At 40.6% G+C, this 14059-nt stretch overlaps 1 protein-coding gene across 2 annotated transcripts in view; it reads right to left on the bottom strand.

The window, feature by feature from the left end:
• Nucleotides 1-14059, bottom strand: part of POLR1A (RNA polymerase I subunit A) — a 79291-nt gene that overhangs the window by 41977 nt on the left and 23255 nt on the right. For both annotated transcript variants that reach the window (XM_081069625.1, XM_081069626.1), the window contains exon 13: nucleotides 9392-9646. In XM_081069625.1, coding sequence (XP_080925751.1) covers nucleotides 9392-9646 — 255 coding nt within the window. The remainder of the gene's footprint in view (nucleotides 1-9391; nucleotides 9647-14059) is intronic.

Genomic DNA, 14059 nt, shown 5'->3' with positions numbered 1-14059 from the left:
CAGTAAATGAATGATTGGATAAATACACTGACACAAAGATTTTTAAATGCCATGGAGGAAAATAACAGAATGGATCATCATATAGATTTGAGGTAGGGGGATGGTCAGGAATGGTCTCTGAGGGGCAGTATTATAGCAAGGCCTGAGAAGTGATTTGGAGTCAGCCAGTGCAGGGAGGCAGGGGTTTAGGCAGAGGGTCCTCCAGAGGGTCGTGACAGTGCCCTAACATACATGACTATAGGAGGAAAGAACATCCATCATGAATGTCTTTTCACAATGCAGCACATGTTTATGGTGGGCCTGTAATAAAGGCTATGATCTACCAGATGCCCAAACAAGGACTTTTTTATAAAAGTCCCAGTTTGGGTGGGTACATTTTTCTTCTCATTTGACATGTGTCCCAACCTTTCTGATCCTCAGTCTCCTGAATCTTATCTGTAGGTCTGTGTTCATGGCAACATAAGGCACACTGAAGTAAAAATAGCAGTACTCACTGACATTCTTCAAGAAGCAGTTTTTGCAAACTTTTCGACATTATGGGAACTTGAGAAAAATCTGTGCCTTGGATCTAAAGATTATTATCATTTGATTAGTTGTTAAATACTATCCCATATTTTGCCCATCTTTCATAACTAGGGCTAAAGGAAGTCATGGAGAAGCACGAGGAATTTAACCACATGTACTAATTCAAAAGCTAAAAGGATACTTGTCAAATCGCCTAAATACTACGACAATGGCTCTGTGTAAACTCAAAGCTAATTATTACAGATGGGCTGAATATATGCAATAAGGCAAGATCAGATGGAGCACACAGCCATTCTTATGAAAGCTTTGAGTTACCAACTTGAATAAAAAATTATACTCTGCATCTTGTTCCAAAGACATGGTCTTATTTTGCTTGGGGGAAAAACCCAAACCAGTATTATACATTTGACTCATCCTACAGTCTTTGGAGGCAGATATAAATTTTTCCTTTTGTTTTCTCCCTTTAAAGAACTTAATTACAAGTTATATGATCTATTCCATGCCTTATCCTCTCTCTGTCCAGACATTTACATGACTAGAAAATTACCTTACTGGCTAAATTGCTTTCAATGCAATAATCATGATTTGTAGGAAGGAATGCTGATTAAAGCAATTTACTAAGCATCTACTTATAATTCTGAATTTCCTAAGTCCTGCTTAGGATCAGAAAGACCATCTCTCAATCAAAAACCCAGATAATTGTCAGCTATCCTATTCCACTTAATATCATAGCAAAATGACATTACGATCAATGTCTTTGGTCAGGACACTTAGAGAATCAGAGTATTCTGTGACTCGAATCTTCCAGCTGACTAAATAGAAGGCAAGAAACTATTCTTAAACCTTGTTAAAAAAATTTCCACAAAGCACTGGTCCTCAATACATAACAAAAAAGAAGAAAAAAATTAATCTACAAAGAAACACATAAATAAAGTTTAACTGTTTTCTGGAAAACAAAAATTCCATTCATCTCCTATTTTAAGTAAGAAGACAATGCCCAACTCTACTAAATACATACAACCAACAAAAAGAAGTACTTTAATTGAGTACTATGGCTAATTAAGGATATTACAGTTAGTTAAGGAAGAGAACCTAGAAATAGAGAAGAAATAGAAAAATGAACGAAGAGAAATGAAAACAAAGGGGAAAAAAGATACACCAAAAATATTACCAAAAAAATGGCTTCTCTAGTTTAACAAAACCATCTCTTAGGATGTTGCCATCAAAGTACTTCAAGACATGTTGCATTTTTATAACTGGTAGTAAAAACAAGGATTCCATCTCTTGGCATTTATACTAAGGAGTAAACAAAATGTATCAAGAATCAAAAGCTCTTTACCTGGACAAAAGAAATCAACTAAAAGTGAAGTGAACGCTCAGATCATCCCCTAGAAGTTTTTCACTTTTTATTTGTTAAGAAATTAATTTATTCAAAATAAATAAATAAATAAATAAATAAATAAATAAATTTATTCAACCAACTATAAAGCTAGTACAAAGGTTAAAAGACAAAAGTAGGAAGATCACGGATAATTACAATGGTAAATTAAGGCATACACACACACACATACACACACACACAAACACACATGCAAATAATGATAATAACATAAATGTGGAGGGGATGAATAAAAAATTGTAGAGATATTGCATGTGCTTGAACTTAAGCAACCATCAACTTAAAACAGACTCCTATAAACAAAGCTTGGTATATATGAATCATATGGTAACGACAAACCAAAAATCTATAAGCAATATATAAGAAATAAAGAGAAAAGAATCTAAACATAACACTATAGAAAGCCATCAACACACAAGAGCAAAATAATAAGGAACCGAAAAGAACTACAAAACAATTAATAAAATGGCAATAACTACATACCTATCAATAATTACTTTAAAAGTAACTGGACTAAATGCTTCAATCAAAAGACATAGGTTGGGGGTGGCCGGATGACTCAGTTGGGTAGAGTGCGAGCTCTTAACAATAAGGTTACCAGTTCAATTCCTGCATGGGATGGTGGGCTGCGCCCCCCACAACTAGACTGAAAACGGCTACAGGACTTACAGCTGAGCTGCACCCTCCACAACTAGACTGAAGGACAACGACTTGACTTGGATCTGATGGGTCCTGGAAAGAACACACTGTTCCCAAATATTCCCCCCCTCAAAAAAAAAGACACAGGCTGGCTGAACGGATTAAAAAAAAACAAGATGTGTACGTATGCTGCCTATAAGAGACTTACTTCAGATTGAAAGACACACATAGACTCTGAAAGTAAAGAGATGGAAAAAGGTATTTCACGCACATGGAAAGGAAAAAAAGCTGGATTAGCAATGTTTATTATCAGACAAAATGGACTTTAAAACAAAGGCTGTAACAAGAGACAAAGAAAGGTACTTCATAATGATAATGGGATCAATCCAACAAGAGGCTATAACTCTTATAAACAACTATGCACCCAATGTAGAAACATTTAAATATATAAAGCAAATACTGATGGACACAAAGGGAGAGATTGATAGAAATACAGTAATAGTAGAGGACTTTAACACCCCATTGACATCAATGGATAGATCGAGACAGAAAACCAACAAGAAAACAGTGGCCTTATATGATACATCTGACCAGATGGATTTCATTGCTATTTTTTGAGCATTTCACTCCAAAGTATCAACATATGCATTCTTTTCAAGTGCACATGGAACATTTTACAGGAGAAACCATGTTGTGCCACAAAATAAGTATCAGTAAATTTAAGATTCAAATAATATCAAGCATGTTCTCTGAAAACAATGGTTGAAAACAATTACAAGACGAAAACTGAAAAAATACACAAACACATAAAAGCTAAATAATATACTACTAAACAATGAATGGATTATCAGGAACATTGAGGAAGAAATCAAAAGATACCCTGAGACAAATGAAAATAAAACAATGACCCAAAATCTATGGGAACAGCCAAAGCAGTTCTAAAAAGGAAATTCATAGCAAAACAGGCCTACCTCAAGAAACAAGAAAAATCTCAAATCAACAATCTAACCTTATACCTAAAGGAATCAGAAAAAGAAGAACAAAGGCTAAAGTGAGTAGAAGGAATGAAATAATAAAGATCATATTGGAGATAAACAAGAGTCTAAAAAAAAGAACACAAAATACCAATGAAACTAAGAGCTGGTTCCTTGAAAAGATAAACAAAATTGACAAACCTTTAGCCAAGCTCATCAAGAAAAAAAGAGAGAGGGCCCAAATAAATATTAGGTTGGTGCAAAAATAATTGTGGTTTTTGCAATTATTTGTAACCTTTTAAACTGCAATTACTTTTTCACCAACCTAATAAAATCCAAAATGAAAGAGAAGTGAGACCTAATACCACCAAAATACAAAAGAATATAAGAAAATACTACAAACAATTATATGCCAACAAATTGGATAACCTGGAGGAAATAGATAACTTCCTAGCAATATATTAATATAAGCTTCCAAGTCTGAATCAGGAAGAAACAGGAAATCTGAACAGACCAATAACTACTAACAAAATGGAATTAGTAATTGAAAACCTCCCAACAAACAGAAGTCCTAGACCAGAGAGCTTCACAGGTGAATTTTACCAAATATTCAAAGAATTAATATCTATCCTTCTCAAACTACTCCAAAGAATTGAAAAGGAGGAAAGGCTCCAAACTCATTTTACAAAGGCAGCATTACCCTTATTCCAAAACCAGACAAAGATACTACAAAAAAAGGATTATAGGGCCAATATTCCTGATGAAGATCGATGCAAAAATCCTCAACAAAATATTAGCAAACCGAATTCAGCAATACATTAGAAAGATCATACACTATTATAAAGTGGGATTTATTCCTGGGATGCAAGGTTGGTTCAATATCTGCAAATCAGTATTGTGACACACCACATAAACAAAGTGAAAGATTAGAATAATATAATCCTGCAACTTTTTAAACATTTGATGCTCCAAGCTTTAAAAGCAATGTAAAATACAAGAAGTTTTCTAAAATAGGTAATTAACCATATGTCTACACATTTATATCTACGTTAAAGTGCAAAAGAAACTGGCAAATGACTCAATAAAGAAAAGCATTGTTTAAAAAAAATCATATTAATTGATGCAGAAAAAACATTTCACAAAATCCCACATCCATTCATGAAAAAAACCCTCAGCAAAGTGGAAATAGAGGGAGCATAACTCAACATAATAAAGGCCACATATGAGGAACCCACAGCTAATATCATACTCAACAGGGAAAAGCTAAACGTGTTTTCCTTAAGATTAGAAACAAGACAAGGATGTCTACTTTCACCACTTTTATTCAATATAAAACTGGGAGTCCTAGCCACAGCAATCAGACAAGACAAAGAAATAAAACACGTCCAAATTGAAAGGAAGAAGTAAAACTCATTATTTGCAGATGACATGAAACTATATATAGAGAACCCTAAAGATTCCATCAAAAAACTATTCAAAATGATAAATGAATTTAGTAAAACAGCAGGATACAAGATTAATATTCAGAAATTGGTTGCATTCTTATACTTCAATAAAAAACTATCAAAAAGATAAATTAAAAAAAAATTTATAATTGCATCAAAATGAATAAAATACCTCAGAATAAATTCAATCAAGAAGATAAAAGACTTGTACCCAGAAAGTTATAAGACACTGAAGAAAGAAATTGAAGGAGATACAAATAAATGGGAGCATATACCGTGCTCATGGATAGGAAGAATTAACATCATTAAAATGTCCATACTACCCAAAACAATCTACAGATTCAATGCAATCACTCTTAAAATACCAATGGTATTATTCACAGAATTAGAATAAATAATCCTAAAATTGATATGGAACTACAAAAGACCCCGAATAGCCAAAGCAATCTTCAGAAAGAACAAAGTTGAAGGTATCAAGCTACCTGATATCAAACTATACTATAAAGCTACAATAATCAAAACAGCATAAAAATAGACACGTATACCAATGGAAGAGAATACAGAACCAAGAAATAAACTTACATCTATATGTCACACCTATGACAAAGGAGACAAGAATATACAACGGTAGAAAAACAGTCTACTCGATAAATGGTATTGGGAAAACTGGACAGATATATACAGAAAAATGAAACTAAACCATTTTCTTGGACCATACATAAAAATAAACTCAAAATGGATTAAAGACTTAACTGTAAGACCAGAAACCATACAACTCCTAGATGAAAACATAGGCAGCAAACTCTGACATTGCTCTTAGTAATGTACATACATATACAATATATACATACATATGTGTATATATGTGTGCTGGTGTGTGTGTGTGTGTGTATATATACACACACACATACAAGCATATATATATATATATACCCGGTATATATATATACCGGGTGCCAAAAAATGTATACACATGACTTGTATTCATCTTTTGTTATGGGTATATATTATTACAATTTTAATACAGTCTTCTCTTAAAAGGTGTATACATTTTTTTGGCACCCTCTGTATATTTGGATATGTCTCCTCAGGCAAGGGAAACAAAAGAAACAATAAACAAATGGTACTACATCAAACTAAAAAGCTTTTACACAGCAAAGGAAACCATCAACAAAACAAGACAACCTACTGAATGTGAGACTATTCACCAATGATACATCCAATAAGGATTTAATATCCAAAATATATAAGGAATTCATACAACTTAACATCTAAAAGACAAATAATCCAATTAAAAAATGGGCAACGGACCTGAATAGACATTTCTCCAAAGAGGACATATACATGGCCAATAAGCATTGAAAAAGATACTCAATGTCACTAATCATCAGTGAAATGCAAATTAAAACCACAGGCATACCACCTCACTCCTGTCAGAATGGCTTTCATCAATAAAGCAACAAAGAACAAGTGCTGGTGAGGATGTGGAGAAAAAGAAACCCTCCTGCAGTGTTGGTGGGATTGTAAATTGGTGCAGCCATGATGGAAATTAGTATGGAGGTTCCTCGAAAAATTAAAAATAGAACTACCTTATGACCCAGCAATTCCACTTCTGAGAATTTATCCAAAGAAATCCAAAACACTAATTTGAAAACACATATGCACCCCTATGTTCACTGCAGCATTATTTACAATAGCCAAGATATGGAAGCAACCTAAGTGTCTATTGATAGATGAATGGATAAAAAAAGAAGTGGTTCATATACACAATGAACTATTTCTCAGCCATAAAAACGAATGAAACCTTACCATTTGTGACAACATGAATGGACATAGAGGGTATTATGCTAAGTGAAATAAGTCAAACAGAGAAAGACAAATACCATGTTTTCGCTAATATGTGGAATAGAAAACACAAAATAAACAAACAAAACAGAAACAAATTCATAGATACAGAGAACAAACTGGTGATTGCCAGATAAAAGAGGGGTTGGTGGTTGGGTAAAAAATGTGAAGGAATTAAGAAGTACAAATTGCCAGCTACAAAAATAGTCACAGGTTATATGGTGATAGAAGGAGAACTGACTCTGGGTGGTGAACACACAATGTGATATATAGATGATGTATTACAGAATTGTACACTTCAAACCTATGCAATTTTACTAACCATTATCACCCCCAATAAATTTAATTTTAAAAATGTCACAGGGATGTAAAGTACAGCGCAGGGAATATAGTCAATAATATTAAATAACTATATATGCTGTCAGATGGGTACTAGATTTATCAGTGTGATCACTTTGTAAGGTATATAAATGTCTAATCACTATGTTGTACACCTGAAACTAATATATGTGTCAACTGTAATTAAAAAATAAATTTAAACAAAGCAATTGTTTATTGATATAACCTTATTTACCTATGTTCTGCCTATCTCCCAACCTAAAATTCATCGACACACGAGTGTGTGATGAGGCACATCTGGATTTAAATAGGCCAGACCTCTGGAGGACACGTGTAAGCATGAAGCCCCTGATTCTACCTTTCTCAATCAAAATCAAGTACAGAACTTTCAAGTGTACTGTTCTGGGAATTTTAGAGCACCCCAATTCCCCACATAGCTAACGAACAGAGGTCACTCTGCCAGTAAAAAATGAACACTACTCTTTGGTAGTGTCTCCTATGGCGAAATGTGACACTAGCTCGCAAGAGTCAGAGAGCAGGCTCAATCCTTGGGGCTGAGCACATGGGCCTGGGGGTCAAAAGTGCTGGGATCAAGTCCTGGCCTCATTTCTGGCTGGCAAGTTACTCACACTTGCATTATAAGGCTGAAAATTACACTTGCCTTATAAGGCTGCTGTGAGGACTAAGAGAACGTTTACAGACTGCTCAGAGCAGTGCCTGATGAACAGCGAGAATTCATAGATGAGCTTTTACTGCCACCACGACTTCACCTATGACCATTATTACTTACCTGTAAAGACAAAAAGCCAATTTTCAAATTGGTAAAATTATTTCCTTCTAAGTATTTCATCTAATTATTAGTAAACTTATTAGTGAAAATTAGTAAAATTAATTCTCCTCATTTTTGAGTGACCTGAATGGGCCCTAATTCTTCCTTCCTACTTTCAGCCCCTTTACTTATCAACAGCTGGCTAAGGTGGGCAGACAAAGAAAAGAAAATTAAACTCAAACAACTGGGTCCATTAAGAAGCCACTGTGTTATGTCTGGTGGGAAAGGAGGCTGGGACACTAGGCCCCTGGCCACCTGCCTTATTCTCAGGGAGGCAGATGGCTGATGGGGAAAGAGAAGTTCCTAGAAGGCTGGACACCTCTGAGCAGTGCTTCCCTGAGTGTAAACATCTCCATCTCTTCTGCAGAAGAGCGGCAGGGCCCATACCAGGGAAAAGTACAAAACCCCTAGGATCTGGGAGCTCTTTGTCCATCCTCTTCATTTCTCAGCTGTGTGTCCTGGGGCAAGTCACAGCACCTCTTCATGTATAAACATGGACATCAACAGCACCAACTCCACCCTCTGTGGGGAGGGTGAAAGGAGAAGCCCCCAAAGTGCTCCGCAGTGTCTGGCACTGAAAAAGCGCTTGGAAACAGTAGTCACAATTTTGTATTATTATTACTACCAGTTCTTTCGTACTCCACCAAAACCCAAGTGAATGATGCATTTATCGTGAATCCCTGTGATGCAAATTGCTTATAATTTAAAAGGCCTCAGGTCTTTGGGTGAGTGGTGAGGAATGGGGGTGGGGGGGCCTGGCTCTTCCTCCATCCCCTCTGCTCCTCCCACGAATGCACGCTGACTCGGGCCCCTGCCACTTAATGGGACTGGGTCAGCTGGCCAGGCCAGGGGGAAACTGCATCCCTCCCATGTGTTCCTCTGGAGAGCCATGGCCACATGGGTCTGCCTCTGAGGACTAACCTCGGAGACAGAAGGAAGGAATTCAAAGAGCAGAAGGCTTCGTGGGCTGGAGCGGGATCTCCTCTAGGCCCTTGGAGTTCAGCTGTCTCTTAAAATTCACGCCTATCAGAATTCAAAGGATCAAAGTCATCTAAGGACCACGAGGACCACACAGTCGGGATGTAACGCTTGCCAGCAGCTAATAAGCTACAGAATCCAAACATAAGTCTGGAAGACAAGACCTACTCTGGAGCTACTAGACTCGGCTTTTGGTGATGAGTGCTATACTTTCTCTTGTTAAGAAGCAGCAAAACAGAAACCTTCCCCTGGCTCTAAGCACCTAGAGGGCCGAAAACCCCACCTGGAAGAAGCAGAACCCCGTGTCCCACAGGCCCTGCCCTGGAGCCGCCCACTGACCTCAGGGGCTGGAGACGGCCCAGATCTGAAGAGCCAGTTGTGCCAGTGATGACTGGCACAGCCTCAAGGTCAGACCTACCTTGGGAACCAGGTACTGCTGATCGGTGCAGGCCAGGACGCAGGCCTCGGCCCGGCCCAGTTCACTCTGGGGGAAATGGGCGTTCATCTCGTCTCCATCAAAGTCAGCGTTATAGGCCTTGCAGTTGGCATAGTGGAGCCGGAGGACTTTCTCTTCGGGCAGGATGCGGGCGTGATGTGCCTGGATGGAGGGTCTGTGCAGGGTGGGCTGCCGGTTCAGTAGGAGAATGTCCCCGTTTTTCACATGCCGGCACACCTGGGGGCAGAGTGGAGAACAGACAGGTTACCAGCGGCAACTTCAGCATCATTACTACTATTCCAAGAGCCTGGCCTGACTGTGGCTTCTATCTGTCTCATGCTTTATTCAACTAAATGAAAAAGGAATTTTCAGTCTGGAGCAAAACTCTAGAAATCTTTGAGAAACAGCTACTAGCCCAACATAGCCCTGATCCAGGCTTTGGGCTCAGAGGTACAAACGATAGACAAGACTCCAGGCCTCTGTCCAGTAAACTCTGTCTTCTTTAGAGATGCATGGCCTTTCCGGGGTCTAGAGTTCCTCAGAGAACTAATCGGAAGAAAGAAATGGACAAATCTGAAGACAGCATATCTATACTTAACCATCGAACCCTTGGAATCCCTCCCACAGTCACACTTGAGTATGTTATTCTGAGTATAAATTCCACATTTTAGAAACACTTTGCCCAATCTCATACAGCGGAGCCAGGACTGGAACACAGGGTTCTTGATTCTCAGTCAAATGCCCTTTGAAAACATTTTATTACACTCAAAAAATTAATACTTTTAAATTGCCATAATCTTCTGGGAAAACAGTTTGATAATAGATTCTAGAACATTTTAAACTCATTTCCCTTTGTCCTTTCAGAAGAAAAAGAGTGCCAAGGCAAGGGTATATGAACATCATGTTTATATAGCACTGTTGACAGTGACAAAAACTGAAAATAATCTGACTGCCCTACAGAAGGGGCATAGGCAAATAAACCATGGTATATACCATGGAATATCATGCAATGATGAAAGAGGCTGAGTTCCATCTATACTAGTCCTGAAGTGACGGCAATAATGTATTACATTGAAGAAAAAAAAAATCCAAGTGCTTTCTAAGGTGATAAGATGAAGCAATTTAAAACCCAGCCCAAGTCTGTATGTGTTTCTATACACAAGGGGGAAAGGTGCTTGGATCCTCACCAAGTTGTTACTCTGGAGTCCTCAGGGACAGGGGCACATGGGGAAGATAAGTAAGGTGCAGATTATCATTATTATCTTTATACACCTTAGTATTGTTCATGTTACGAGGAGCATGTATTTACTGCTATAAAAATTTTTTTTAAATCTTCAACTATTTTTAAAGAAAGCAAGAACTATTAGATTACACAAGTGGTATATTCACTATGGGGGGAAAACAGAAAATACAGACAAATTGAAAGAGAATAAAAGCCACAAGTAATTTTACCCCTTAAAGATAACCAGCATTCATGGTTGTTTTTTTACCCTCACCGATCTAGGTCACGTCCATAGGTCATCGCCATAGGTCATGTCCTCTTGACAGATCTCCTCCCACAAAGCTGAAAGGCTGTTAAGCCTTTTACTGCCTCTTATCTTATGTTATATTAACACCGAACTTCCGAAATGGTGAATATAAACACTATTTTAAAAAACAACTGCATGAAGACAACTGCTACCCCAATTGTTCAGCAGGCCACCTCAGCAGCCCAGGGGAATCGTGGAGACTCGGTGAGACCTCCCCCCTACCCCAACCCTCCCCTACATCACAGCAGAGAACAGGTTGGGGGAACAACAAATCACTCCAAGGCTAGTATCTTCTTACTTTGTCCACATTTATGAAGCTGCATCAAAAAGTTGGGAGAAAGAGAGACACTTGAGGTTAATAAAAGATGCCCCCCATCTCCCTCCCCCCAATACTACTCATCTGGGTTCCCTCCAGCTCAGCAAAGCAGGGGGCAAACCCCTCAAATTCTCAAAGGCAGTCCCAAAAGCACCTGGAGTAGAGTCAGTCTTTTTGCTCCCAAAGGAATTCAAACCTTCCTCTCCCTGCCCCCACATCCATGTTTCCAGGGAGACCAGGGCTCTGAGGATTTCTGTGAGCCTCTGCCCAGGGCATGTTACCGAGCCTGAGCTGACTTTCAAGGTCTTATTTCTTTAGGCGCTCACGGGAGAAACTGCTGGACCTGTGGCCCACGTCCAAAACCCCAAGCTGGGCCTCAGATCTGAGTCTCACAAATCTGAGACATCCTCCAGCATAAGCAAACTCCACAGCTGGAAAGGCACACAGGCCAGACTGGCAGGCACCAGCCAATTCAAACAGAAGCCCTGGAGCACACGGCACTCCCCTCGCCAACCCAAACCTGAGGCCCTTCCTTTCTCTTGTCTCTAAATAAATACTGCAGTGAAAATTAGCATGCCCCAGTGCCCAGGTCAGAGTTTTCGGAGGTAGCCCCAGAGCCAAAATCGGCTCCTGGAAGACTGCTGGGCCGAAAAATGAGACTCAGCTGTCCTGGCCACTTCCTCGTCTATTTAAGAGGCCCAGGAGAATGGGCCGAGGTTTCACCCCTCCGGGGAAACAAGTCCCTCAGTCATCCTTTCCCCTTCTCTCTTAACCCCGCTCACCCTCACCTGCACCTGTGTCTTCACCCAGCCCTTCAGCCCAGTCCTGATCTGTACACAATGTCATTAACCAAAGTCTTTACAAATTACAAATAAATGATGAGCACACGCGTATTTGATGAAATGTGTCAGTGTAGATTAGATATAACAGTACCGAGTTTTGGGAGAATTAAGATAATCATCCTGAGTCCCCAGGATGTACGAACCCCTTTTCCTTCATAAACTCCCCTCCTGTCTTGGCCCATGGGCCACATCATCGGGTCCAGCGTGGCCCTCATGCCCCAGAGCCTCCTGCACCTCAGCCTGTTATAGACCCATCTACCCCACAAGGGTTTCCTGAGGGTGAGCACACCCTGCCCTTGTCCTCGTGGGATTTAGGCAATCAAGAGCGGACAGGTGCACACACAGTGACAATACAAAGCAGAGAGCCAGGGGACGATGAGGGCATGCTAGGAACACAATGGGGGACGCATGTACGTTTTCAGAGGGGCAAACTATCGTTTCCAGGCAAGTCACCTGTTTTTGTAAATAATTTTTTTGGGGACACAACCACACCCATTTGTTTACATACCACCTGTGGTGGCTTTCAAGCCACAAGAGCAGGGCTGACTCGTTGCAACAGAGGCCGTGTGGCCCACAAAACCTAAAATATTGACTGGCCCTTTGCTGGAAAAGTTTGTGGACCCCTGACCTAGAGGAATGAGGCCCTTGCTGAGACCTGTAGGAGTTAGCCAGGGAGCCTAGGGAAGGGCAAAGTGCTCCCGGCAGAGGACAGCAAGCACCGCCCCTGAAGGGGAGAAAGAGCCCGGCATTGCCACTGGGATGGCTGGAACGCCAGGGGCGAGCTGAGAGGTGAGGCTGGAGCAGGAAGCAGGGACAATGTGCTCAGCATCTGAACCGCAGTCGGAAGACGAGCAACTGAGCCGACCTCATACAAGCTCACTGCTGCTCAGAACTCATTCTAGTCACTTCCTATGGACTGACCCACAGGGAGGCCAACCTTCCCTCCCTAAGCTCTTCTCACCAATTCCACTCACCTAACAGTAACAGTAACCAAGGCCATGGGACGTTCTCTTATGCAGCTGCCTCACCCTCACACCCCAATGTCGGAAACCCCCATAGCCTTCTATTTTTTTCTTTCAAATGCTCTTAGCTACTGCCTTCAATGACTCACAAAGGCTCTGAAACCTGGTTCCTTCCATTTTGTTCCAACGGCTCTCCGGGGTCACAGGAGAGTTTCATTTGGGCAAATTGGATGCATCTTGCCTCGGTTTTCTCACTCTTCTTGAAACTCATAGTTAACTCCACAAATATCTAATAAGTGCCCCTGGGAGATACAAAGGCACCCAGGGGCTGGTCTTGACCTGGAAGAACCCCTCAACCACATGTGAGAGGGGTTCCACAGAAGCAGACACCCAACGAGCAAGCCCAGTCCATCTCTCTCTTCTCCCTCAGCTTCCTGAGGCGCGGCTTCTCCGTCCTCCCCTACTTTCTCTCTCCATTGTACTCTGTGGTGAAAGAGTTCAACACTCCAATAATTTCACCTCCTAACACTGTGGCCCCCCCACCCACGTCCCACGTTTCTGCCTTTTACGGAAGATGGGCCCTTAGATTCTCCAGTATCACCTCTGATTTAGAAGGGCCCAGATGCAACTCCTTCCAGGGCTCTCCCATTCTCCCGTTCTGTAAACCGTGGCTTCCTTCTCACCTCTTCTCTCTTCTGCAGCCCTGGCACCCCATCTATCGCCACGTCCCCCTGGCCCTCCCTCTGAAACATCCCATTTTCACCCTTGGCTCCCGTTGCCGTCAGGCTGGCCCTCACCTGCCTCCTAATGACTCCATGCCTCCCACCCTGCACAGTGCCCTCAAACTCCTTTCTTCTTAAGTATCATGTACGTGAAGTCGCTGAACTCCACTGCTATTCCCCATTGGTCCACCACAGCCCTCAGCACTGGGTTTATGGTCTCATTCCCTGGCGGTGACACTGTGAGCTCGAGTGCTCGGATCTTGTCCAGTGACGGACAAA

This window comes from Rhinolophus hipposideros (assembly GCF_964194185.1).
Source record: "Rhinolophus hipposideros genome assembly, chromosome: 12".
Classification (NCBI taxonomy): Eukaryota; Metazoa; Chordata; class Mammalia; order Chiroptera; family Rhinolophidae; genus Rhinolophus; species Rhinolophus hipposideros.
This window is presented reverse-complemented; position numbering and strand designations above follow the sequence as displayed.